This window comes from Rana temporaria, chromosome 1, assembly GCF_905171775.1.
Source record: "Rana temporaria chromosome 1, aRanTem1.1, whole genome shotgun sequence".
NCBI classification, from domain to species: Eukaryota; Metazoa; Chordata; class Amphibia; order Anura; family Ranidae; genus Rana; species Rana temporaria.
The window spans coordinates 650,201,130-650,226,522 of record NC_053489.1 but is presented as its reverse complement, the minus strand read 5'-3'; the positions used below and the strand labels follow the sequence as shown (position 1 = coordinate 650,226,522).

The following is a 25,393-nucleotide window of genomic DNA, read 5'->3' as shown; positions in this document are numbered from 1 at the left end:
CTTCCCCAGGAGCGACTGCAGCGCTCGGAGTTGCACTTTCCGCAAACCAACCATCTCCTGTATCTCAGCCTTGAGGCCTTCCAGCTTGTCCAGTGGCAACCTACATTCCATCGCCTCCGAATCAATTACAATGCCCAAGAATTGGATGACCGATCTCGGACCCTCCGTTTTCTCGGGCGCCAGCGGCACACCAAAACGCTCCGCAATGTGTTCCAGCGTGGCCAACAACACTGCGCAAATCCGTGACCCCGCCGGTCCAACGCAGAGAAAGTCGTCCAGATAGTGGATCACGGAGCTCACTCCAGACACATCCCGAACCACCCACTCCAGGAAAGAACTAAACCGTTCAAACAGCGCGCAGGAAATGGAGCAGCCCATCGGTAGGCACTTGTCTACGTAGAACTCCCCACCCCAATGGCAACCCAAAAGCCGAAAACTATCCGGGTGGACCGGCAGGAGCCGAAACGCCGCCTCAATGTCCGACTTGGCCATCAAGGCCCCCCGGCCATACCGCCTAACCCAGCCCACCGCAGCGTCAAAGGAGGTGTAGCTCACCGTACACTCCTCCATGCTGATAGCGTCGTTAACTGACCCCCCCCTTGGAAACGACAAATGATGAATGAGCCGGAATTTGTTCGGCTCCTTCTTAGGCACCACCCCCAAAGGTGAAACCACCAAATCGTCCAAGGGAGGCGAAACAAATGGGCCCCCCATCCTGCCCAACGCCACTTCCTTCAGCAGTTTCTCCGAAACCACCTCCGGATGTTGTAACGCGGAACGCAAATTCTTTGCCACCGGGGGGACCACCGCCAACTTGCACGGAATGCTGAAACCCACGGAGAATCCCCTTTCCAACAACAGGGCGGCCGCCCTGTCAGGATATCTACCGAGAAACGGTCGCATCCTTTCCACCATCACCGGAGTCCTCCCTCTTACTTGAAGCATCTCCGGAACGGCCCTTGCCTTGTTTAAAACACCGGGAAGAGGGGTGATTGCCACCACAGCCGGAGCACTCGTGCTTGAACCGGCAAGACCCTCCGAACTTGCAGTTTCCTTCGTTGAACTGCCAGCAGACCCCCTTTTTCTTTCCGGCCGACTGTCCTGGGGACGAGGTTCCACCGGCCCCCCCCTGAAAAAAACGGCGTGGACGTCCGTGGGGCCGACATAAGCCGCATCCAAAGGCCGATGTCTTTAGTGTCCCACCTAATATCCGGCCTGATAGCCCGGCGTTGCCGGAACTGCTCATCATACCGGAGCCACCCCGTGCCCCCGTAGCACCGGTAGGCCTCGCTAATCGCCTCCTGGTAACTAAAAAGCGCCGAACAGTGTTCGGGGTTTTTCTCGCCGATCACGCTCGCCATGATCGAGTATGCCTGCGACCAGTTCGCAAAAGTTCTAGGTATAAGCCTATACCTCCTCTTCTCCTCGTCCTCTTTTTTGGACTCCTCCGGCTTAACCCTATCCAGGTTAAACTTTTCCAGCGGTAACAACGCAAATATCTCTACATATTCGCTCTTCCAAATCTTTTCCCGCACCTCCGGCTTCAAATGTGAACCCAGCGGTGCCTCATAACAGGTATACACCTCCCCTTTAAATCCCTCTTCTTTGCGGAATCGACCCCCGCATCTCCTTTATCCGCAGGCGGCACCCCATTCCCCGTTGCCACCGCCCCTACCTCTTGCCCCTTGTCCACAGGCACCACTGGCCCCGACACGGCGACCGCCACTGCAGGTGGCGTGACCCCGGACCCCCCCGCCGGACCCCATGCTGCCGCGGGGCTAACGGCGGGGCTGCTCCCCCCCTTCAGCTGGCTCACCAATGCTTCTAGGCCCACCAAAAACCGGTGCAAACCCCCATCCTCTCCCGACTGTTCCCCCAAGGCACCCGAACCCCCACTACTCGCCCCAGCGGGCACCCCTAAACGCCTACGGGGACCCCCCCGTCCCCCCACTGACACCCCCACATTTTGTACATTAGAAGACAAAGCCAAAAACGACTCACCGGGCTGTCTGGAAGCAATCCCATCAGCCGTCCGGCTTGGCTCCCGCGCTGCGACCTCCGTCCTGGGCACGACATCCTCCTCCGACAGCTCCCCTTCCGATCGATCTCCAGGGTGACCCTCCTCACCCGATGAAAGCCCACCAGGCGACTCGGGCCTGTGAGCCGTGGGCCCAGAGCTGGACTCGCTCTCGCTGCGCACCCTGGACCCGTGAACCGACTTCCTCGTTGCTTTCCTCGGTGCCTCGTACATTCTGCCGTCTTCCCCTCCCCCACGCTCCCTCACCACGGGGCTGGATTGGAGGTGGCTAGCCGCGGATGCTGGGGAGCTAGCCACCGCAGGGACCGATGTGCGTTGCTGAGGCTCTCGGCCCTCCGGTGCAAAACCGGGGTTGGAGCCCGCATCCCTCCGATCGTCTCGCCGAGCGGACCTGGCCGCCGCAGAGGAGCCCCCTGGCCGCCCCCTCCCTGCCCCACGCTGCCGCTCAATGGTCTTCTCCTGGCGCCCCCCCGCCGCTGTACGTTTCGCTGGGGGGCCCGAGGGGGCCCGGATGGGGCTGCCCTCCCTCCTATGGGACCGGGTGGACGGACCAGGTGAATAACGCACAGGGGGCCGGGACACCCGTGAACGCGGGGGGGCCCCCCCCCCCCCCCCGGCCCGGTGAAATAGTCACATTGCCCCGCTCCGCAGGACGAGGCCCATGCGTTACTGTGGTGCCCCCCTCCCCCCCCCGGACGGGTGAAACCGACCTGGCATCCCCCTGTGGCATGAGCGGCCCCAGCAAGGACTGGAGCCACCCCTCTCCGCGGCGATCCGCCTCCTCCCTGAGCTGGGCGAGCATGGCCTCAACCCCGGACATGGTACCAGGCGGCTGGGTGGGAAAGAAATCAACTCCCCGGCTGCGGCCTAGCGGCGCTCGTTTTTTTTTTTTTTTTTTTTTTTTTTATATATATCTTGTACCTGTAACAGGTAGCCTGGGCTAGCGCCCCCCGGTCGCGGCCTGCCTCTCAGCAGCGGTGTAGATGGTAGCAGGAAAAACGGGCCCACCCGGCGCCCCTGTAACAATCCGATCGCCCGAAAATTTAGCCCCCGGTCGCGGCCTGCCCCTCCCTGGAAGTTCTGGCAGAGCAAAGATGCCCAGCAGCTCTAAGTCCGTCGATCCCGCAAATAAAGCCCCCGGTCGCGGCCTACCTCCCCCGGATGGTTCTGGCAGAGCAACAGAGTCCCCAGCAGAAACTTCGCCCCTCGTGCTGCTTAGCCCGGGAAGCGTGGGAGGGTGATTTATAACCTCCCCTCCCACCGCTCTCCTTCACTGCAACCCCTCCCACTGACCATGGCAGGGCTTTCCTTTAACCCCGTCATGGCCGGCCCTGCGCCTATGCTGTGGGTTTTTTGCTCCGGGCCTCTCTGGTACGTGGTACATAACAAGTAATCAAAATCAAACAACTCCTAATAAAATTACTTCTCTGATGAATAACCATGCAAAGGTAACATGAAATGATAAATATGGATTCAGCTTTTCCAGAATAAAGGATAACATAAATACTTTTTTTAGAGAGGGTGGGGGGTAATTTGTCTTGCAAACCCTGTCCCGTTCCTGGCCTACAAAAATCCCCACATAGATTTTCTGATGTTATCGCAGGTGACAGGAACACATTCTATGCATGTTGTGAGATAATACAATGAGGAGTTCATTACCTGCTGTTATGGACGCCAGCCTGACGTAGTCAAACCCCCTCACAAATGACTCATAAGGCGAGCTCTCTAAGACACTGACACCTAAAAAACAACAGGAAAACAATTATTGGAATTAGCCATTGTCCTCTGCTATTGTGTTTATAACCGCTTTGCATACTAGAGTTGCTGGTTTTATGTGAAGCCGGCTCACACTGTGTAATATACATCAATGTACATCAGTTTAGACATCACTTATGAGACAATACAATTGGTGATTTCCGATGACTGCATTCATTGACAGAAAGAACCTTAGAATGAGTTGAGAAGTTAGTCACATTCAACTTAACTTGTTCTGTAATAATGAAGGCATTTCCTAGCAGAATTGGGGCAAGAGGGGGGCATAAGGGGCACGTACCCCAGGTGCAGTGCTGCTATGTGTAGAGGAGGGGCACGGTGGGAGCTCCTGCAACTGACACATTCATCACAGTTGTGCACCAATTTTAAACTCTTCGGGCCAGATTCACAAAGAGTTACGCCGGCATATCAGTAGATACGCCGACGTAACTCGGAATCTAAGCCCGTCGTATGTTTAAGTGTATGCTCAAACTGAGATACACTTAAACCTGCCTAAGATACGACGGCCTGCGCCGTCGTAGCTTAGGGTGCAATATTTACGCTGGCCGCTAGGTGGCGCTTCCATTGAGTTCGGCGTAGAATATGCAAATGAGTAGATACGCCGAATCACGAACGTACGCTTGCCCGTCACAGTAAAGATACGCCGTTTCCGTAAGAGGTATGCCGGCGTAAAGATAAACATGCCCCCTAGGTGGCGTATCCAATGTTAAGTATGGCCGTCGTTCCCGCGTCGCAATTTGAAAATTTTACGTAGTTTGCGTAACTCATCCGTGAATGGGGCTGGACGTCAATTACGTTCACGTCGAAACCAATGATGTCCTTGCGACGTCATTTGGAGCAATGCACACTGGGATATTTTACGGACGGCGCATGCGCAGTTTGTTCGGCGCGGGGACGCGCATCATTTAAATGATACACTCCCCCTACCCGCCGAATTTGAATTCCGCCGGGTGATTTATGCTTCGCCGCCGCAACTTTACAGGCAAGTGCTTTGTGAATAAAGCACTTGCCTGAAAAACTTGCAGCGGCGTAACGTAAATGAGATACATTACGCCAGCAGAAAGATCCACTGATCTTTCTGAATCTGGCCCTTCAGTTTTGTCTAGTGGACCTCAAACATTGGTACTATTTCATCGCAAACCACAAACAATACATACATTTTGGTGTTCGCTTTTATTGGCCATGCCCCCTTTTTCTCCACCTGGGGTGGGGACACAGTTTTCCATAAAGGGGTTGTAAAGGTACATGTTTTTTCACCTTAATGCATTCTATTTTTTTTTTTGAGTATTAGCGGCCCCCAGCCCCCCTGTTTACTTACCTGTCCCCTCGAAAGTCCAGCGCCATGAACGCGCTGGTTTCTCGCCTCATTCATTGGTTGATTGATAGCAGCGCAGCCATTGGCTCCCGCTGCTGTCAATCAAATCAATGACACGGCGCGCCTGTGGGCGGGAGAGAGCTCCCATGAAGGGGTTTAGTTCTTGTGGGGAGGAGCTGTGACAGCCGCCAAGGGACCCCAGGACCGGGGCCACTCTGTGCAAAACGAACTGCACAGTGGAGGTAAGTATAACATGTTTGTTATTAAAAAAAAAAAAAACGGGAATCTTTAGTGCCCCTTTAATCCTAGTACACAAGTGCCGAATGCCAAGCGGCATCGGCCGGTTTCAACATAAGATGACCGACATTTGGCCTGTGTGTACGGCAGCTGGTCCGACAGAGGCCGACCGTTAATCCGGCTTCTGTTAAAGAGACATGACCGAAAAAGGTCTGCTGATCGCCATTCGATCAGCATTCTCAGCCAATGGCTGAGAGCACCGACTAGGGGGCGTCCTCCAAACAAAATAGCTCAGCGGAGGAGATCAATGTACTAACATTGCATAGTTAGTACAGCGGTTCCTCCTGAGCTGTCAGCTTTTTTTTTTCATCCCACTGGGTTGACCAAAAAAATTATAATAATAGTAGTTTGGTATCACAATTCATTCCCTTGTCTAACAGTGTGCCACTCCCTGAACTTGATCTCATGACCTAATGTTTGCATATCTGTTGCTTTAAATTGGAGTTCCGCCCCCAAAAAATATACTGCAGCTGCTGACTTTATATATAAGGACACTTACCTGTCCTGGGCGCCCGCGATGTTGGCACCCGTAGCCGATCTTTTCCACGGCTCGGTGGAGGGGCCGCCATCTTCGGTAAGGGAATCAGGAAGTGAAGTATTGCGGCTTCACTTCCTGGTTCCCTACTGCGCGAGTTGCGCTGCGCGATCCCACTGGTCCCTGCTGTCTTCTGGTACCTGTGTGTCTCCCAGAAGACAGCAGGGGGGGGGCGGACGGAGTAGATGCCGGACATGGTGTAGGTCACCGCGGTGATCTATGCCCAAAAGTGGGAGCAAATACCTGGATTACTCAGGTATCTGCTCCCTCCTCCCCCTGAAAGGTACCAAATGTGACACTGGGGGGGGGGGGGGGATTCCAAAAAGTGGAAGTTCCATTTTTGGGTGGAACTCTGCTTTAATGACGGCACTACCTCCAGAAATTACAATATCTACAACTCATAATACATATATAGTTTATATTTCTAATGCCGCGTACACACGACCGTTTTTCGGGTTGTAAAAAATTAAGTTTTTAATGGTCTAGAAAAAACAAAGATTTTTCAACCTGATCATTAAACCTGCCTTGCCTACACACGGTCGTGAAAAAAAAGATGCTCTAGCAAAGCACGGTGACATACAACACGTACGACGGCACTATAAAGGGAAAGTTTCATTCGGATGGCGCCACCTTTGGAGCTGCTTTAGCTGATTTCGTGTTAGTAAAAGACGATTTGCGCTTTTCAGTCTGTTACAGCGTGATGAATGTGCTTACTCCATTATGAACGCTTGTTTTATCAGTTACTTGTTTGACTTGTTTTCCCGTCTCATAACTTGCTTCTGAGCATGCGCGTTTTTTTCACGTCGTTAAAGCCCACACACAACCATTTTTTACGATGTTAAAAAGGACAACGTTAAAAACGCAGTGAAAAATTAGAGCATGTTCTAAATTTTTAATGCCCATTTTTTACATGGTGAAAAATGCTCTGGAGCCCACACACAATCGTTTTTAACAACCCGAAAAACGGTCGTGTGTACGCGGCATTACACTTGTGGTCATTAGGAAGAATTAACCCCTTACAGATAGCTAAAAAGATCAATGAGATTAGCGGGAATTTATCTGAGAGGCAGAAATTGCTCATTGCTCAAGGAACCCCCCGCCAACCCCTGGGGGAACCTTTCGGGTTCCTAGAGAAACCTTGCTCTAGATACATTATGGGATGACTATATTGCTCTGTGTGTTCAGCTTCTTACCCCTGATTGATAGTCCTATGTTTTTGCTTGACCTTTTGGATGTTTTAGCAAAAGCTTTGTCTGAATGGCAATGGGTGGTCATGTTTTTGCGAGACCATATGAAAGTTTTAACAAAAGCTCAGTCTGAATGTGAATAGAAGGATTAAAGGGGTTGTAAACCTTCGTGTTTTTTCTTTTCACCTTAATGCATCCTGCGTCGCTCTCTCAGTTTCTACAATGAGTTGGCTCTTCATTGGATAGATTGATAGCATCACAGCCATTGACTCCCGCTGCTGTCAATCAAATCCAATAACGCTGGCGCCGGGGGGCGGGGACGAGTCATACACTCGGCGGCTATGGACACCGAGTGTGACACAGGAGCGTGCCTGCATGGTAACCCCCTCGGGAGAGAGCTTCCCAGAGGGGGTTAGCTATTGCGGGGAGGAGCCGCGAAAGCTGCCGTGGGACCCCAGAACAAGAGGATCGGGGCCACTTTGTGCAAAACGAACTGCACAGTGGAGACAAGTATGATATGTTTGTTATTTTTTTTAAAGTGAACCTTTAGTGTCACTTTAACATGTATGCAGACTTCCAGGCACCAAGGGTGAAATTGTAACTAGAACAGGAAGTTACACAATTTTCACACCTCCCATCCTGTTCTTGGTAATCAACATCTACACATCCAATGGTGATTGGATAAAGGTGTCTGTGCTACTTGTGTTGATAAAAATGCTGAAGAAAATCTACAAAATGTTACAGAACAAGTCCACTTAAATATGACTAGCTACTACTGTGTTTCCCCCGAAAATAAGAAAATATGTAGAAAACCAAACCATATTCACGTTAACTGCACCAAAATTGCAAAAGCGTTCACAGAGTCTTTGGACCCATCATGCTAGTATGCTACCAGCTACACGTCCCAATTGAGCCATGGTTTTAAATGCACCCTAAAATTCCATGGCTGCCTTCATAAAGGAGAAGACCCTTAAAACAATGACATGAATGATACCCCCACCTTCCATCAGCGTGTGGTGGATGCTCCAGTAGATGTTCAGGCAGTTCTTCTCCTTTTTCATCCCTCGTTTGCACTTGCAGCCATGCAGCTGGCTGGAGTGAAGAGCGTCCACGGTGCGCTTGCACTGGCTCTTGGCGTTGGGTGCCAGCTTGTTGGCTCCGTTCCCTGCTATGCACTGGCGCAGTGTCCGTAAATTGAAGCTGCAGCCGGGGTTATTCTTGCAGGCCTCGCCGGCCTGGAGGCAGTCTCTGCTTGTAGATGGCACTCCTGATGTCCTTTCTGAAAAAGCATGAGAAAAATTAGAAATTAGGTTAGCAAGCCCAACTTGGCCAAATTCTTTGTGTCATGAGTTTAAAGCTGAACTCTAGGATAAGCAAATTTTGTCTAAGTACAATTAGGTAGATTCAGGTAGAGTTAGGCCGGCTTATCAGTAGATAAGTCGACCTAACTCAGAATCTACGCCGACCAGGGGCGGACTGACAACTCATGGGGCCCCTGGGCAATAGAAGATTATGGGGCCCCTCTGGCTTACAGATGACCACCACGCCAGGAGGTAGTGCAGAGGCGGGCAGCTAAAATCTTGGGATATTCACATTAAAAGCATGTCATTTTCGGACATATCAGGGACAGATCTAAAAAAAACACAGATTTTTACATACTGTCCCTGGTTTTACTGAGCCTGGCAACCCGGATGGGGCCCCCTAGTGGCATGGGGCCCTCGGGCAGTGCCCGAGTGACTCAATGGTCAGTCCGCCCCTGACGCCGACCTATGTTTAAGCGTATGCTCAAACAGAGATACGCTTAAACATGCGCGCCGTCCTATCTTTGGTTGCAATTTTTCGGATGGCCGCTAGGTGGCGCTTCCATTGCGGCCGGTGTAGAATATGTAAATGAGTTTCTACGTCGATTCACGAACGTACACCCGGCCGCCGCAGTCGATTTACGCCGTTTCCGTAAGGCCTTAGGCGGCCTAAAGTTATTCCACCTATGAGGTGGAATAACAATGTTAAAGTATGGCCGCCGTTCCCGCCGCGAGGTTCGAATTTTTTACGTTGTTTGCGTAAGTCGTCCGCGAATCGGGAGTTACGTCGTTTACGTCCACGTCTAAATCAATAGGCCCGTACGGCGTACTTAGCCGCAATGCGCACTGGGAAATGTAGGCGCCCGGCGCATGCGCAGTAGACAAAAAACGTCAAAAACGTGAGGTCAAGCCTCATTACCATTAAACACGCCCCCCTCCAACCCATTTGAATTAGGCACCCTTACGCCCGCCGCATTTACACTACGCCGCCCTAAGTAAGGAGGCAAGTGCTTTGAGAATCATGTACTTGCCTCTCTTACTTAAGGCGGCGTAGTGTAAACACGCTAGGCTACGCCGTCTTAAAATTGCGCGCCCCTACCTGAATCTACCCCATTCATTAAATGTAGTCTACCTTGAATCTTGGTGTGCTTTGTGTATTTCTTCCAGATCTGTGCAGTAATACAGAGTGAAACTTTGCGAATGGTAATACAGACCGGTCACTGCTGCTCTCTCCCCTTGTGCAAGGTGACTGGTCTGGTCTACGCCCCCTCCTGTAGTTTTCTGCAGGCAGCCTGCAGTGGGTGGTGCCTGCTTGGCCCCTCCCAAGTGTATAGCATAGTATAGCAAAGTGATGATGTCAATACTATTTTTACAAGGTTATAATTGGGTTTTCAAAGGTATTTGCTTCACATAAAGTGGAATTTTATCCTTTGCGGCTATTAACTTCTTGTTGCCGGCCGCACGTAAATATGCTGCCTCTCAGCAGGTGGGCCTCAGGCACTGAGCAGCTACATATTTGCGTGCATTAGTGCACATACAGCTGTGTCGAGAGCGCGTGCCCTGTGCACTCCCAACAGAGGCAAATGGAAAGCTTTCCGATCATGTGACCGCCATTTACAGCGTTCACATGACCATAAAGCCCGCCCCACCTCCCGGCATCCTAAACCCCTTAAAGGGCTGGGAGGCACTGGTGCCAAGGGGTTAAGCAGTATATTTAATTACATTTATGTGCCCCGAGTTCAGCTTTAAATCTTCAAGTTTGTACGACATAAAGGAAACCTATTAATAAAGACAGATCAAATTTTAGTTTTGAGTAGGGTGGAAATTTGGTAAATATTCTGTCCCAGCACAAATACAGCACTGGGGCTCAGACTAATGATCAGGAACCGGTACTCCCGATCACCTGATCAGTCTCCTCTGAATAATGAGAAAGATATACCTTGCATATAAGCCTTTAAAATTAACACTTTTTAATTTTTAATGTTCGTGTCCCATAGACTTTAACTGTGTTTGAACACATTTTTTTGCCTGTTCTGGTGCGAACCGAACCGGGGGGTGTTCGGCTCATCCTTAATGATAATTTTAAATTCCATCAAACGATGTGGCATCCTTTCATTCCTAACACATTACCCACTCCATATCAGTATAGATATCCAGCATGATATTTTTCCCCAATGAGATCTGATGTGTTTTCAAAGTGTTCCTTATATTTTTTTTAGCAGTGTATATATATATATATATATATATATATATATATACAGTGTTTTTTTTTCTCAGACAATAGGTGCAGGAACGCCCCCTTTCCAGGTCATCCCTTTTTTCCACCCTCTACCCACCTCCCAGTACCACCCCTTTTAGACAATCTAGAACCAAGTATATATTTGTGGTGGAATTTGGTATCAAGGAAAGCAGTAAAATAGATCCCCTGCAGCCAGCAACAATAGATCCCTCTAACAACAATGGACCACCCACAACAACATTTCCCCCCCAGCAACAATAGACTCACGGCAGCATCAACAGATCTCTATACAGCCAGCATTAAAATACTCTCTGGCAGCCATTAACAATAGACCCCTCTCCAAACAGTAGATCTCTTTCAGCAACAACTGACCCCCCAGCAAAATAAGATCCCCAGCCGCAATAGGCCCCCCACCAGCATCAACAGACCTCCTCAGAAACAATAGACCCCCCCTCTGCAAAAATAGATCCCCAGCAGTGAGCATCAATACCCTGCAGCATACCCCAGCACCCCTTGCCATTACATACAGTCAGTCCAGGAGATGCCGGAACTGTGTTGCCCTGCGTTCCCGCTGGGGAAAAAAAACTGTATATACAGTATATACAGTACAGACCAAAAGTTTGGACACACCTTCTCATTCAAAGAGTTTTCTTTATTTTCATGACTATGAAAATTGTAGATTCACACTGAAGGCATGAAAACTATGAATGAACACATGTGGAATTATACATAACAAAAAAGTGTGAAACAACTGAAAATATATTTCATATTCTAGGTTCTTCCACCTTTTGCAGCAGACACATCTCTAGAACTGGTAAGAGGAGACTGTGTGAATCAGGCCTTCATGGTAGAATATCTGCTAGGAAACCACTGCTAAAGAAAGGCAACAAGCAGAAGAGACTTGTTTGGGATAAAGAACACAAGGAATGGACATTAGACCAGTGGAAATCTGTGTTTTGGTCTGATGAGTCCAAACTTGAGATCTTTGGTTCCAACCCCCGTGTGCGACGCATAAAAGGTGAACGGATGGACTCTACATGCCTGGTTCCCACCGTGAAGCATGGAGGAGGAGGTGTGATGGTGTGGGGGTGCTTTGCTGGTGACACTGTTGGGGATTTAATCAAAATTGAAGGCATACTGAACCAGCATGGCTACCACAGCATCTTGCAGCGGCATGCTATTCCATCCGGTTTGCGTTTAGTTGGACCATCATTTATTTTTCAGCAGGACAATGACCCCAAACACCCCTCCAGGCTGTGTAAGGGCTATTTGACCAAGAAGGAGAGTGATGGGGTGCTGTGCCAGGTGACTACCTCTTGAAGCTCATCAAGAGAATGCCAAGAGTGTGCCAAGCAGTAATCAAAGCAAAAGGTGGCTACTTCGAAGAACCTAGAATATGAAATATATTTTCAGTTGTTTCACACTTTTTTGTTATGTATAATTCCACATGTGTTCATTCATAGTTTTGATGCCTTCAGTGTGAATCTACAATTTTCATAGTCATGAAAATAAAGAAAACTCTTTGAATGAGAAGGTGTGTCCAAACTTTCGGTCTGTACTGTATTAACGGCGTTAACGCAAACCCATGTTAACGCCCTCAATATTTTTATCGCGCGATTAACGCAGGAGCCCTCGGGGTGGACATGCAGAGTGTGCAGCGGCGCGGCGCGGCTTACCTTCTCGCTGGATTCACAGGCAAGTTACTCACCTTGTCCCTGGATCCAGCGATGCCACCCCGCTGTGTGATCGAGCGGGTCCTCCTTGCTTGGCGGGTCCTCCTTGCTTGGCGGGTCTTCCTTGCTTGGCGGGTCCTCCTCGCTCGGCGGGTCCTCCTCGCTCGATTCACAGTGCCTGTGTGCCGCCGAGCTCCGTTCCCTGCGACGTTACGACGCACGGGGACGGAGAACGGCGCCAAATTTAAAAAAGTAAACAAACACAATACATACAGTATACTGTAATCTTATAGATTACAGTACTGTATGTAAAAAATACACACCCCCCTTGTCCCTAGTGGTCTGCCCAGTGTCCTACATGTTCTTTTATAAAATAAAAACTATTCTTTCTGCCTGAAAAACTGTAGATTGTCCAAAAGTGTCCCTTTATGTCAAAAATGGTTTTAGATCAGCTAGAAAACAGCGATAATAAATTATAATCACTTGCAGAATTGTGCGATATTTGTGGGGAAATTCGTCATAAATTAGATAGATTAATCGTGAGTTAACTATGACATTAATGCGATTAATCGCGATTAAAAATTTTAATCGTTTGACAGCACTAATATATATATATATATATATATATATATGTGTATGTGTATGTGTGTGTGTGTGTATATCTATTTATATATTTCAGAAGCAACAGCACTGCTTTCCAATTACTTTATGTTTTATGGGAGAGACATTACAGTTCTCCAGATATATGTTTAATTTTACAAGTGGAGTGGAATTACTGGTCTCCAAATTTGTTCCATTTTACAGGAGAGCGGGCTCACTACTGCCCAAATTCTTTACAGGAGTGACCTCACATAACTGCAAGTTATTATTTATAAGGAAAAACATCACTATTTTCCAAATCTATTTTCACAGGAGCGGCCCCGTGACTCTGATGCCATTACACAAACACACACATTACAAATGCAACACGGGAAGCATATTTTGTGCTGATGGCCACATACGGAGCAGGCAAAGAGCCATACTATTCAGCGTAGAGACAATTGGCAATATGAGATGTGCAGCTAATCTCCGGTGACTTGACAGCAATGAATTTAAATGCCTGGCTGAATTATGCACGGTGTGGATATGGACGCCGGCAGTAAGAAGGTGGTGGAGGCAGATCCTAATTCTTGGAAGCGGAATTCGGGTTTTGGCACGTCAGGCTCATCACGCCGAGCGCCATCCCGAGAACAACCACAGATTACTAATGCCTAAGCAGTTGTGTCTGCAAAAGCATGAAAAATGCATTTGCTCGAATTAAAAATGTAGTGTTTCTTACACACCCCGGCTCGGCTTCAATTATAAATCTCTGTTATTACACTTTATAAAGGGACGTCTAATTGACCCCAGTGGGACGGTCTATACAAATATTGGGGATGGATGGGGGCACAGAGAAACAGGATTGTTTACTGATCCATGGGATGGAGCCAAGTATAAGATTCTGGCAGAGGAAAGCCTCATATACAAATTAAAATCCATTTTGTGAAGAATAAGTCATATCAATTGTTATATATTATGTATAAGTCACTGGGCTTCATTACTACGCCATAGGAACTGCCTGTGTTGCCTTGATTTGTGCTCTGGTGTGCAGTCATGTTGGAACAGGAAGGGACCATTCCCCAACGGTTCCCATAATGTTGGGAGCATAAAATTGTCCAAAATGTCTTGGTATACTGACACCTTCAGGCCCCGTACACACGACCGAGAAACTCGACGGGCAAAACACATTGTTTTTTCTCGTCGAGTTTCTCGTTCGGCTGTCAAAAAACTAGTCGAGCCAAATTTCCCCATTGCCCAACGAGGAAATAGAGAACATGATCTCTATTTGGCTCAACGAGTTTCCCGACGGGTTTCTCGGCGAAAAGTGTACACACGACCGGTTTTCTCGGCAGAATACGTCTCCCATCGAGTTTCTTGCTGGATTCTGCCAAGAAAACCGGTCGTGTGTACGGGGCCTAAGAGTTCCCTTCACTGGAACTAAGGGGCCAAACCCAACCCCTGAAAAACAACCCCCCACCATAATCCCCCCTCAATCAAATTATTTGGACCAGTGCACGAAGCAAGGTCCATAAAGACATGGATGAGCGAGTTTGGGGTGGAGGAACTTGACTGGCCTACACCGAGTCCTGACCTAAACCTGAGGCCTCGTACAGACGAGCGGACAGTCCGATGAAAACGGTCTGGCGGACCGTTTTCATCGGACATGTCCGCTCGGAGATTTCGGTCTGATGGCTGTACACACCATCAAACCGAAATCCCCGCGAAAAGACAGCGCGGTGACGTGACGGTGATGTTGACGCCGCCACGTCACCAAACCAGGAAGTAAAATACTTCCATGCATGTGTCAAATCCATTCGACGCATGCGGGAGATATCTGTCCACTGGTTAGGTGTACTAACCGCCGGACAGCTTTCCAGCGGACATGTTTCTTAGCATGCTAAGAAACATTTGTCCGTTGGAAATCTGTCCGCTAGCCTGTACACACGATCGGATCTGTCCCCTGAAACTGGTCCGTGGACCAGTTTCAGTGGACATGTCCGGTCGTGTGTACGAGGCCTGACAGAACACCTTTGGGATTAAATAGAGCGGAGACTGCGAGCCAAGCCTTCTCGTCCAACAGTAGTATCTCACAAATGTGCTTCTGGAAGAATGATCAAACATTCCCATAGACACTCCTAAACCTTGTGGACAGCCTTCCCAGAAGAGTTGAAGCTGTTATAGCGGCAAAGGGTGGGCCAACTCAATACTGAACCCTACGGACCAAGATTGGGATGTCACTAAAGTTCATGTGTGTGTATAGGCAGGTGTCCCAATATTTGTGGCTATATAATGTGTGTGTGTGTGTATATATATATATATAGGTATTTTTATGATTAAGGTCATTATTTTAGGATATAGCAGAGCTTTAATTACAGTGTCATCATTTAGAAAGACTCCAGGGGGACTATCTGTCTCTTACGTTCTGAATGCTTCCATCACATCTATGCTAACCTTTCGTTCTTGTTCTTATATAACTGCTTTCACTGGGACTTGTTTCAGATTGTAATGTTAGCGAACATTACAGCATGTTATATGACAACTCTACACAGAAACAAGCTACAGTGTAGTAGGCAATAAGACAGATACGCACCTGACATGTCTGTGAAGGCCATTATTTAGGAGGACAAATGCTACACGTCAAGACTCAGCAGTTTTCTTACAAAGGGACATTCGAATTTTCAAGGACAGAGAGGTGCACATGTTGTGTGGGGGAAGCCATCTACATCAAACTGGGGGAACCATCACCGAACAGGGTTGGGGACTTCTGACACCATACTAAAAATGTAGCGTGCCAAACTGGTGCAGCTCCACCAGGGCCGCTGGTAGTGGGGGTGGGGGGGCACCAGTCCTCCTGTTTGGGCCCAGGCGCACACGGGGGGGCCCAAACAGCAGAAGGAATGGATGTGGTCGGGCAGCGGTGCAATTACAGAAAGGTGCCCTGTGCGGCTCTCTGCAGCTGCTGAAAGTCGGTTTCTCTCCCTCCCACTGGCTTTCAGCTGCTGCTGCAGGGAGAGACACAGGGCATCTTTCCTGTAATCGCTTCCCCCGCACCGATCCCCCTCCTTGTTCTGCCTACTTCTGATCCCCCCCATGTGCACTCCCCTGTCACTGTGCTGCACCCCCCCTCCAATCTCACTGTTGGCTTCCCTATCCTGTTAAAAAATGTCTTGTAAGTTTTTTTTTTTATTATACATACAATTTTTTTTAAAAGGGGTTAATTCACACAGGTTCTCTATTATATTTGTGCCCATTAATAATGTGTATTTTTAGTGAAAATCTTGTTTTGATATATTGGTGGGGGCCCACGCGATCCAATTCTGGTGCGGACCAAAAAAAAAGAGTCCGGTGCGAGTTTAGTCCGAATGCAAAGCGATTTCAGCCATACTATAAGTATGGCTGAAATCACATCGCATGGACATTGCATGTGATTTACACCAAGGTTTGACAAATTTGCTTGGAATCTAGGAGCCAGCTAAAAAAGTTAGGAGCCAGAAAACGCACCCCGTCCCGACGAGCTTGCGCGCAGAAGCGAATACATACGTGAGCAGCGCCCACATATGTAAACGGTGTTCAAACCACACATGTGAGGTATCGCCGCGATTGGTAGAGCGAGAGCAATAATTCTAGACCTCCTCTGTAACTCAAAACATGCACCCTGTAGATTTTTTTAAACGTCGCCTATGAAGATTTTAAAGGGTAAAAGTTTGTCGGCATTCCACGAGCGGACGCAATTTTGAAGCGTGACATGTTGGGTATGAATTTACTCGGCGTAACATTATCTTTCATAATATTAAAAAAAGATGGGGATAACTTTACTGTCTTATTTTATTCTCTAGGGTGTTAAGATAACAAATATATATAATGTTTGGGGGTTCTAATTAGAGGGAAGAATATGGCAGTGAAAAATAGTGAAAAATGGCATTAGAATTGCTGTTTAACTTGTAATGCTTAACTTGTAATACCAACGGCCACCACCAGATGGCGCCAGCTCACACATCTGGTGGTAATAACTTGTAATACCAACGGCTCACCACCAGATGGCGCCAGCTCTTTTTTTTTTTGCCCACCTTCCAAGCCACACTGCATCAATTTAGGCCAATATGTATTCTGCTAAATGTTTTTGGTAAAAAAAAAATCCCAATACACGTATATTGATTGGTTTGCGCAAAAGTTACAGGCCCCGGATTCACAAAGCACTTACGCCGGCGTATCTACAGATACGTCGCGTAAGTGTAAATATGCGCCGTCGTATCTATGCGCCGGACTTTGAAACCAAGATATGCCTGAAAATAGGCTTCATCCGACCGACGTAACTTTCCTATGCCGGCGTATCGTGGGCGCATATTTACGCTGGACGTAGGTGGCACTCCCATTGATTTCCTATTCACATATGCAAATGAGGGAGATACGTCGATTCACGAACGTACTTGCGCCCGGCGCATAATATACGCGGTTTACGTAAGTCGTACGCCCGGTGTAAAGTTATTCCCCATATATGAGGCGCAACTCATGCAAACGTATGGACCAGGGAACACACCCGTCGTATTTTACGTCGTTTACGTAGTACGTGAATAGGGCTGGGCGTAGGTTATGTTCACGTCGTAGGCAGTGATCCGTCGTATCTTAGGGAGTAGTTCCGATGTGATTCTGAGCATGCGCACTGGGATACGTCCACGGGACGGCGCATTCGCCGTTCGTTTTAAGTACTTGTATGGCACTCAGCCCATCATTTGCATGGGGTCACGCCTCATTAGCATAGCTCACGCCCACTTCCACCTACGACGGCTTACGCCGAGGGATACCAGCGCAGTTTGGGAGGCAAGTGCTTTGTGAATTCGGTGCTTGCCTCTCTACGCTGCTTTGACGTAGCGTATATTAGATACGCTACGCCGGCATAAATATGCGCCGATGTATGTGAATCCGGGCCACAGTGTTTACAAACTACGGGATATTTTTATTTATTAATTATTTTACTAGTAATGGCGATGATCAGCGACTTATAGCTGGACTGCAATAATGAGGCAGACAAATCTGACACCTAACTGACACTTTTCACACGTTTTGGGGACCAGTGACACCAATACAGTGATCAGTGCTAAAAATATGCACTGCCACTGTACTAATGACACTGGCAGGGAAGGGGTTAACATCAGGGGCGATCAAAAGGTTAAATGTGTTCCCTGGGAGTGATTATTAACTGTGGGGGAGGTGCTTTGACTGGGGGAAAGGTAAAGATCCCTGTTCTTGCTTAGCAGGACCACAGGATCAGCACATTCCCCTCTCACAGAAGGGCGGTCTGCCTTGTTTACATAGGCAGACCGCCGTTCTGCCTTTCTCCTAAACGATCGGCGGGTCCCGTCATCCGCTGAACCCACTGATTGTCTCCTGCTGTGTCCAAAACGCAGTGGAAGAGGTTCGCCACGGCACGCGTGCGCGACCCTGACTCGGAAGTGTCAGATCACGTACCAGATACGTGATCTGCTGAGGCCCCGTACACACGGTCGGACAAAACCGATGAGAATGGACCGAGGTTCAGTTTCATCGGTCCAAACCGACCGTGTGTATAGCCCATCGGTCTGTTGTCCTTCGGTCCAAAATTTAAAACATGCCTTAAAATCGAACTGATGGCCCGCTGCCCGATCGGACCAAACCGATGGTTAGTACAGAAAGCATCGGTTCAAAACCCGCGCATGCTCAGAATCAAGTCGACGCATGCTTGGAAGCATTGAACTTAGTTTTATTCAGCACGTCGTGTGTTTGACGTCACCGCGTTCTGACCCGATCGGTTTTTGGAACGATGATGTGTATGCACATCAGACCATCAGGCCACTTCAGCGGTGAACCGTCGGACCATTCTCATCGGTTTGGAATGACCGTGTGTACGCGGCCTGAGTGGTTAAACATTGTAATTACATCGCTGAGCTCAAGACATCCCTCCTATTTATCAGTGCCTATCAGTGAAGCTCCATCAGTGCCCATCAGTGAAGCTTCATCAGTGTCCATCAGTGCAGCCTCATCAGTGCCCATCAGTACAGCTTATCAGTGCCCATCAGTGCAGCTTCATCAGTGCCCATCAGTGAAGATTCATCAATGCCCATCAGAGAAGATTCATCAGTGCCCATCAGTACAGCTTATCAGTGCCCATCAGTACAGCTTATCAGTGCCCATCAGTACAGCTTATCAGTGCCCATCAGTACAGCTTATCAGTGCCCATCAGTACAGCTACATCAGTGCCCATCAGTGCAGCCTCCTCAGCGCACATTAGTAAAGAAGAAAATTTACTTATTTGCAACATTTTATAACAGAAATTAAGAAGTAACAGAAAACTACATTTTCAGTTGTTTTTCGTTTGATAAGCAAAAAAAAAAAAAAAAAATACCCCAGTGGTGATTAAATACCACCAAAAGAAAGCTCCATCTGTCTCAAAAAAATAATTCCATGTGGCCTGGGCAAGAAGGGGATGAAAGTGTCCAGTACTGAAGTGGTTCATTTGCATTCATGAAAAATTCATGTTGGGGTCAGCTTTGAATTGAAAGTGAGTGTTGCAGCCTGAGATGATTTATTTTCATATATATATTTTTTTACACCTGCTGGGGGCCAAATAAAAATAAATAGTCCATGTTCGAGCTTTAACACTCACTGATAAGGCTGGTTACAATAAAATTATCACTTTGTCTAAAAATAATAAAAAAGAGCATAGTCTCCCATGAAGTGTAAAATTGTCTGCCCGTGTTTGCTTTTTCACTTACAAAGCATCCTTGAAATAATCCGATTAAAGCCCGGGATCTCTCGGCGGTACCATTTACCTTTAAACAGGTCCCACTGCACAAATGACATTGCTGTACCCCGGAACGTATTTCATTGTCTATCGCTTTCAGGCTGTACTGGAATCCCGACACGCTTCATTTACTTCATCTCACTGTTTTACTTTCCCTTGACCTCCCACATCGCTACAGATAAGGTCATGCTTAAATGATTGTTGCAATTTAGGACGGTGCTCTGTTAGGTACGATATTACCTCGCCAAGAGGCGCACTGAGAAAGCAGCTTGGAACACATCCACCAGGATTGGAAAATGAGAAGCAAATGGAGACTTTCTGGTACTCTTATCAATGAAAGACTCATGGCCATACTAAATGACACTTAGGGCCAGGGGAGGGCTGGCAGCCTTAGGCCTGGGGGGCAAGTCCAGTCAAATGGCCCATAGAGCGTGGAAAAGTGATGGATCAAGGAAAACAGTCTAAGATTTTTCATGATCACAAGTGTCCGCGAAGAGGCCTCCCCTTACATCAGAGTCCGCACAGAGCCTCCCCTTACATCAGAGTCCGCACAGACCCCATATACATCAGAGACCGCACAGACCCCATATACATCAGAGACCGCACAGACCCCATATACATCAGAGTCCGCACAGACCCCATATACATCAGATCTGATGTAAGGGGCGTTCTGGGAAACTTAATTTAAGGGTGCATGCTGTGGACTATTGTGTAAAGAGGGTCTCTGCTCACCAAAGCCGGCCCCCCTCCCCTTTAACAAAGTCCACAGAGCACCCCTTTTTATACACTGGGAGGCAGGAGAGACTAGAGAGGGTGAGCTTTCCAGGATGGAGGCTGAGGCGCAGGCAGGCTGTCTGATGCTTTTTTGGGTTCGAACTTCCTGTCCAGTGCCCACACATGCCCGGGGATTGTGGGCAGACTCAGGAGAAGGAGCAGATGTGCTCTATCTTTCCTTGTGTCTGTGCAGAGAGAGAAGGGGATGTCAGCGCTGGTGTGCGCTGAGGCTGAGCTATGTGTGAGACGAGACATAGCTCAGCTCTGCAGCCATCTACCTCGGAGCTGACACAGGCACGGCTTCACAGTGGGAGGTGAGCAGCGGCCGTGACCTGTGTTAACAGAGCTCCAGCAGGCATATTCCTGCTCTGCAAAAACAGAATTTGGTAGTGGTGGCCGGTGGCTGTGCATAGTGTCACCAGCTCGGGGGGAGATTTCCACCCTGCCCCCCTGTCAGCCCTCCCCTGCTTAGGGCTCTTTCACACGGAGCAGATCCGTATTGATCCGCCCCGTGTGTGTCCGTCTGCTCAGTGGGGATCATCCGTAAATCCCCGCTGAGCTGTCGGCGGACAGGGCGGTCCCCGCACACTGTGCAGAGACCGCCCTGTAAACGGACTTGTAAAAAACGGACCGTTCGTCCGCCCGTGTGAAAGGGTCCTTATACATGATTCTTAAAAATCTGGTCACCTAGGGTTGACTATTATGCATTGTGGGCTTTGACCAACACATACTAAGACCCCCATACACACTATTAGATTTTCTGCAGATTTTGGTCTTCAGATTTACCAAAACCATGTAGCGCAAAGGCCTGCCTGAATGCATACAAATTGAAGCTCTTATGCCGCGTACACACGATCGGACATTCTTTTTTTTTTTCTTTTAAAGTGTATTTTGTGCGTGTACTCGAGAGAGGAGCCGGACTGCAGGAGTTGGGAGTAGGCAGGCCTCCCCCAGAGGCAATCTGCCACCTTTCTCCATGCCCCGGGTGGCAATGGTGGGTGTGTGAGGGGGTCCTCCCACACAGCCCGCCCTACCTGCTCCGCTTTGAAGCCCAACAGGGCAGAGGGACTCCCTATAGGGGAGTGAGAGGATCTAGCCCGCTCAACCAGCCCTGTTAGTCCTTTGCCTCTCTTTTTAGAGACCGCGTGGTCAAAGTGCGTGCATGTTAACCCAATTTCGAGTGCGTGTAAGTGTGGTGGTTTTTGTGGGAGGGGGGTGGGCGTACTAAGCGCAGGCTTACCTCGCATAGCACACCCACCGGGGGCCGGGCTGAGACCACCAAACTCAATTCACATGTAGCCGAGACCGGGATCCGAACCCCTAGCTGCAGAGGTGAATGGCTTGTCAGCGCAGTGCCAATCGCGTTGAGCCACCGCAGCTCCCGATCGGACATTCTGACAACCAAACCGTGGATAATTTTCCGACGGATGTTGGCTCAAACTTGTCTTGCACACAAATGTTGTCGGAAATTGCGAACGCCAAGAACGCGGTCACGTACAACGGCACAATAAAAACGGAAGTTCCATACCAATTGCGCAATCATTTGGGCTCCTTCTGCTAATCTTGTAATAGTAGAAGTTTGGTGAGAGACGATTTGCGTTTTTCAGCTTCGTGCTTTTCAGTCCGTTACAGCGTGACGAATGTGCTATCTCCATTACGAACACTTCTGTCTCGTACTTTATTCAGAGCATGCATGGAATTTTGTGCGTGGAATTTTCCACACACAATCGGAGTTTATAAGAACAGATTTTGTTGTCGGAAAATTTGAGAACCAGCTCTCAAATTTTTGACAGAAAATGTCCGATGGGGCCTACACACAGTCAGAATTTCCAACAAAAAGCTCCCATCAAACATTTAGTGTCGGAAATTACAAGCGTGTGTACACAGCATTAAGGTTTGACCTCATAATATATGGTTTTGGTAAATCTGAAGACAACATTCTGCAGAGAAATTGAATAGTGTGTATGGGGCTTTAGTGTAAAGGGAAAACACTGGGTTGATGGGTGAACCCTAACATCCTGTCCCTATATTTGAGATATCTAAGGCGCCAAATGTTTCCAAAGGTTTTAAATGGGACTTTTAAGGTGCCAATAAATAACAATCCTGAAACAATCCATATAATATGTAGCGACCCATTAGGCTACTAGTGGTTAACATTTTGTTTTTGGCCTCCCTGTAGTCCGAGAACACAGAAATTGATTAGTTAGGTCTGCTCTAGGCTCTCCTGGTATGTGCTCAGCTACTTCCTCCTGTATCCCAAGGACCTGGGACATAGTGGGTGGGTGGCAGACTCCAGCCTGCATATTAATGCCTCCTCAGCCAATATGAATAGTGACCAGCATGGGGCTGAGGGGGGTATAAATAGGCTGGAACCCAGGGCAGGGGGTCTCTTGTTCCAAGGGGAAAATACCCAGCCTAAAGACTGTGATGTCCCTGGAAGATCCACCTGCAAGAATCTTTTATAGGGTCCATTTATAGCTACCATTTGGCTGGAGGACCTCTGTTATAGCCTCCTGAAGCACTTGCAGAAAGCTTACTAAGGATCCAGGCAGTTGGAGAACCGAAGCTGACTAATACTACATGTGGCTACACAGTATTCAGGACACAGTGGGGGAGATTTACTAAAACCGGTGCATACAGAATCTGGTGCATTGTAACCAATCACAGCATCTAATTTTAGCTTGTTCAATTAAGCTTTGAGAATAAAGGGCCAGATTCAGGTACAAATGCGGCGGCGTAACGTATCGTCTATACGTTACACCGCCGCAAGTTTTCATCGCAAGCGCCTGATTCACCAAGCACTTGCGTGTAAACTTACGGCGGCGGCGTCCGGCGCAAGCCCGCCTAATTCAAATGGGGCGTGTGCAATTTAAATTAGGCGCGCTCCCGCGGCGGACGTACTGCGCATGCTCCGTTTTGAAATTCCCGCCGTGCTTTGCGCGAAGTGACGTCATTTTTTTGAACGGCGACGTGCGTAACGTACTTTCGTATTCCCGGACGAAATTAGACGCGGGAAAGACGGCCATACTTTAACATGGCTCGTCTAAAGTTAAGCCATGTAAAAGCAGGTTTAACTTTGCGACGGGAAAAAATTACTAGCGACGACGTAACGAACGCGAAAACCGTCGTGGATCGCCGTAAAAGCTCATTTGCATACCCGACGCAGGAAAACGACGCAAACTCCACCCAGCGGCGGCCGAAGTATTGCAGCCTAAGATCCGACGGTGTAAAGTCAATTACACCTGTCGGATCTTAGGGCTATCTATGCGTAACTGATTCTATGAATCAGTCGCATAGATACACTCAGAGATACACCGGCGTATCAGGAGATACGCCGTCGTATCTCTTCTGTGAATCTGGCCCAAAGAACCTGGAAGCTGATTGGTTACTGTGTACAGCTGCACCAGATTCTGTGTGCACCTGTTTTAGTAAATATCCAGCCTTCTGGATTTAGAGACTTTCTTTGGCCTCTTTTGGGAGATTTGCTTTACTACTTGCACACTCAGGACTGTACTGTTGAGTAAATCCTGTTTAGTACCACTTTCACTTCAAAGGGGGCGCCTTCCCCCTGAAGTATTAGTTCAACATGAATGTCCTTTACTACCAGTTTGGAGTTTATTGGTGCATCCCTAGGCTCACCCTCTCCTCATCCTAGTTCATACCCAAAAAAATATAAAAAACACAAAAAAAAAAGACATGTACAGCCTGTTCTCTGACTCAAGCGATTGGGAAATATTGTGTGCCTGGTAGACATATATAGATAGAGTTGCTCAAGGGCTGCATTCATATATCTAGATTTATATGTTATTTCATGAGGGAGTGCAACACCACTATTTGATTTTTTTGAAAAAAACGATCGTCTGTGTGGAAGTCCATCGCTCAAAAATCCACGCATGCTCAGAATCAAGTTGACGCATGCTCAGAAGCATTGAACTTAATTTTTCTCAGCACGTCGTTGTGTTTTACGTCACCGTGTTGGGCACGTTCGGATTTTTGACCGATGGTGTGTAGGGAAGACTGATGAAAGTCGGCTTCATCGGATATCTGATGAAAAAATCCGCATAGATATTCAAAAAAGATAGTTTATAAAACTATATCTACACCGTTGTCATTTTGCTTGTGGGCATTGTGAAGCCTACAGGCACTTAGGGCCAGATTCACGTAGATGAGCGGTGGCGTAACGTATCGTAGATACGTTACACCGCCGCAATTTTTCATCGCAAGTGCCTGATTCACCAAGCACTTGCGATGAAAACCTACGCCGGCGGCCTCCAAATGGGCGTGTGCCATTTAAATTAGGCGCGCTCCCGCGCCGGACCTACCGCGCATGCTCCGTTTCCGAACTCCCGCCGTGCTTTGCGCGAAGTGACGTCATTTTTTCGAACGGCGACGTGCGTAGCGTAATTCCGTATTCCCGCGGGAACGACGGCCATACTTTATACAGCAATACGATTGCTGTGTAAAGTTAAGGCACCAAAAAAAAGACTAACTTTGCGACGGGAAACTAGACTAGCGGCGACGTAGCGAACGCGAAAAACCGTCGTGGATCGCCGTAACTCCTAATTTGCATACCCGACGCTGGTTTACGACGCGAACTCCCCCCAGCGGCGGCCGCGGTATTGCATCCTAAGATCCGACAGTGTAAAACAATTACACCTGTCGGATCTTCTGGCTATCTATGCGTAACTGATTCTATGAATCAGTCGCATAGATGAAACAACGAATATTACGGCGTATCAGGAGATACGCCGTCGTATCTGCTCTGTGAATCTGGCCCTTACTTCCTGGAATAAAAAAGAAAAAGTGCAGCGCTAAATATTCAGTGAAGTGAATCAAAAAATATGGTAAATGATCAAAATTCAGTGAAAAATCAATAGAATTTAGAAAAAAAGGGGGGGAGGAGG

The 25,393-nt window shown here is 48.3% G+C and overlaps 1 protein-coding gene across 1 annotated transcript in view; it reads right to left on the bottom strand.

The window, feature by feature from the left end:
* GFRA4 (GDNF family receptor alpha 4) overlaps nt 1-25,393 on the bottom strand; it is a 209,714-nt gene that overhangs the window by 65,880 nt on the left and 118,441 nt on the right. Inside the window, exons 3-4 of the mRNA XM_040357334.1 lie at nt 8,146-8,424; nt 3,698-3,778 (exon numbers count right to left, since the gene is read on the bottom strand). Coding sequence (XP_040213268.1) covers nt 3,698-3,778; nt 8,146-8,424 — 360 coding nt within the window. The remainder of the gene's footprint in view (nt 1-3,697; nt 3,779-8,145; nt 8,425-25,393) is intronic.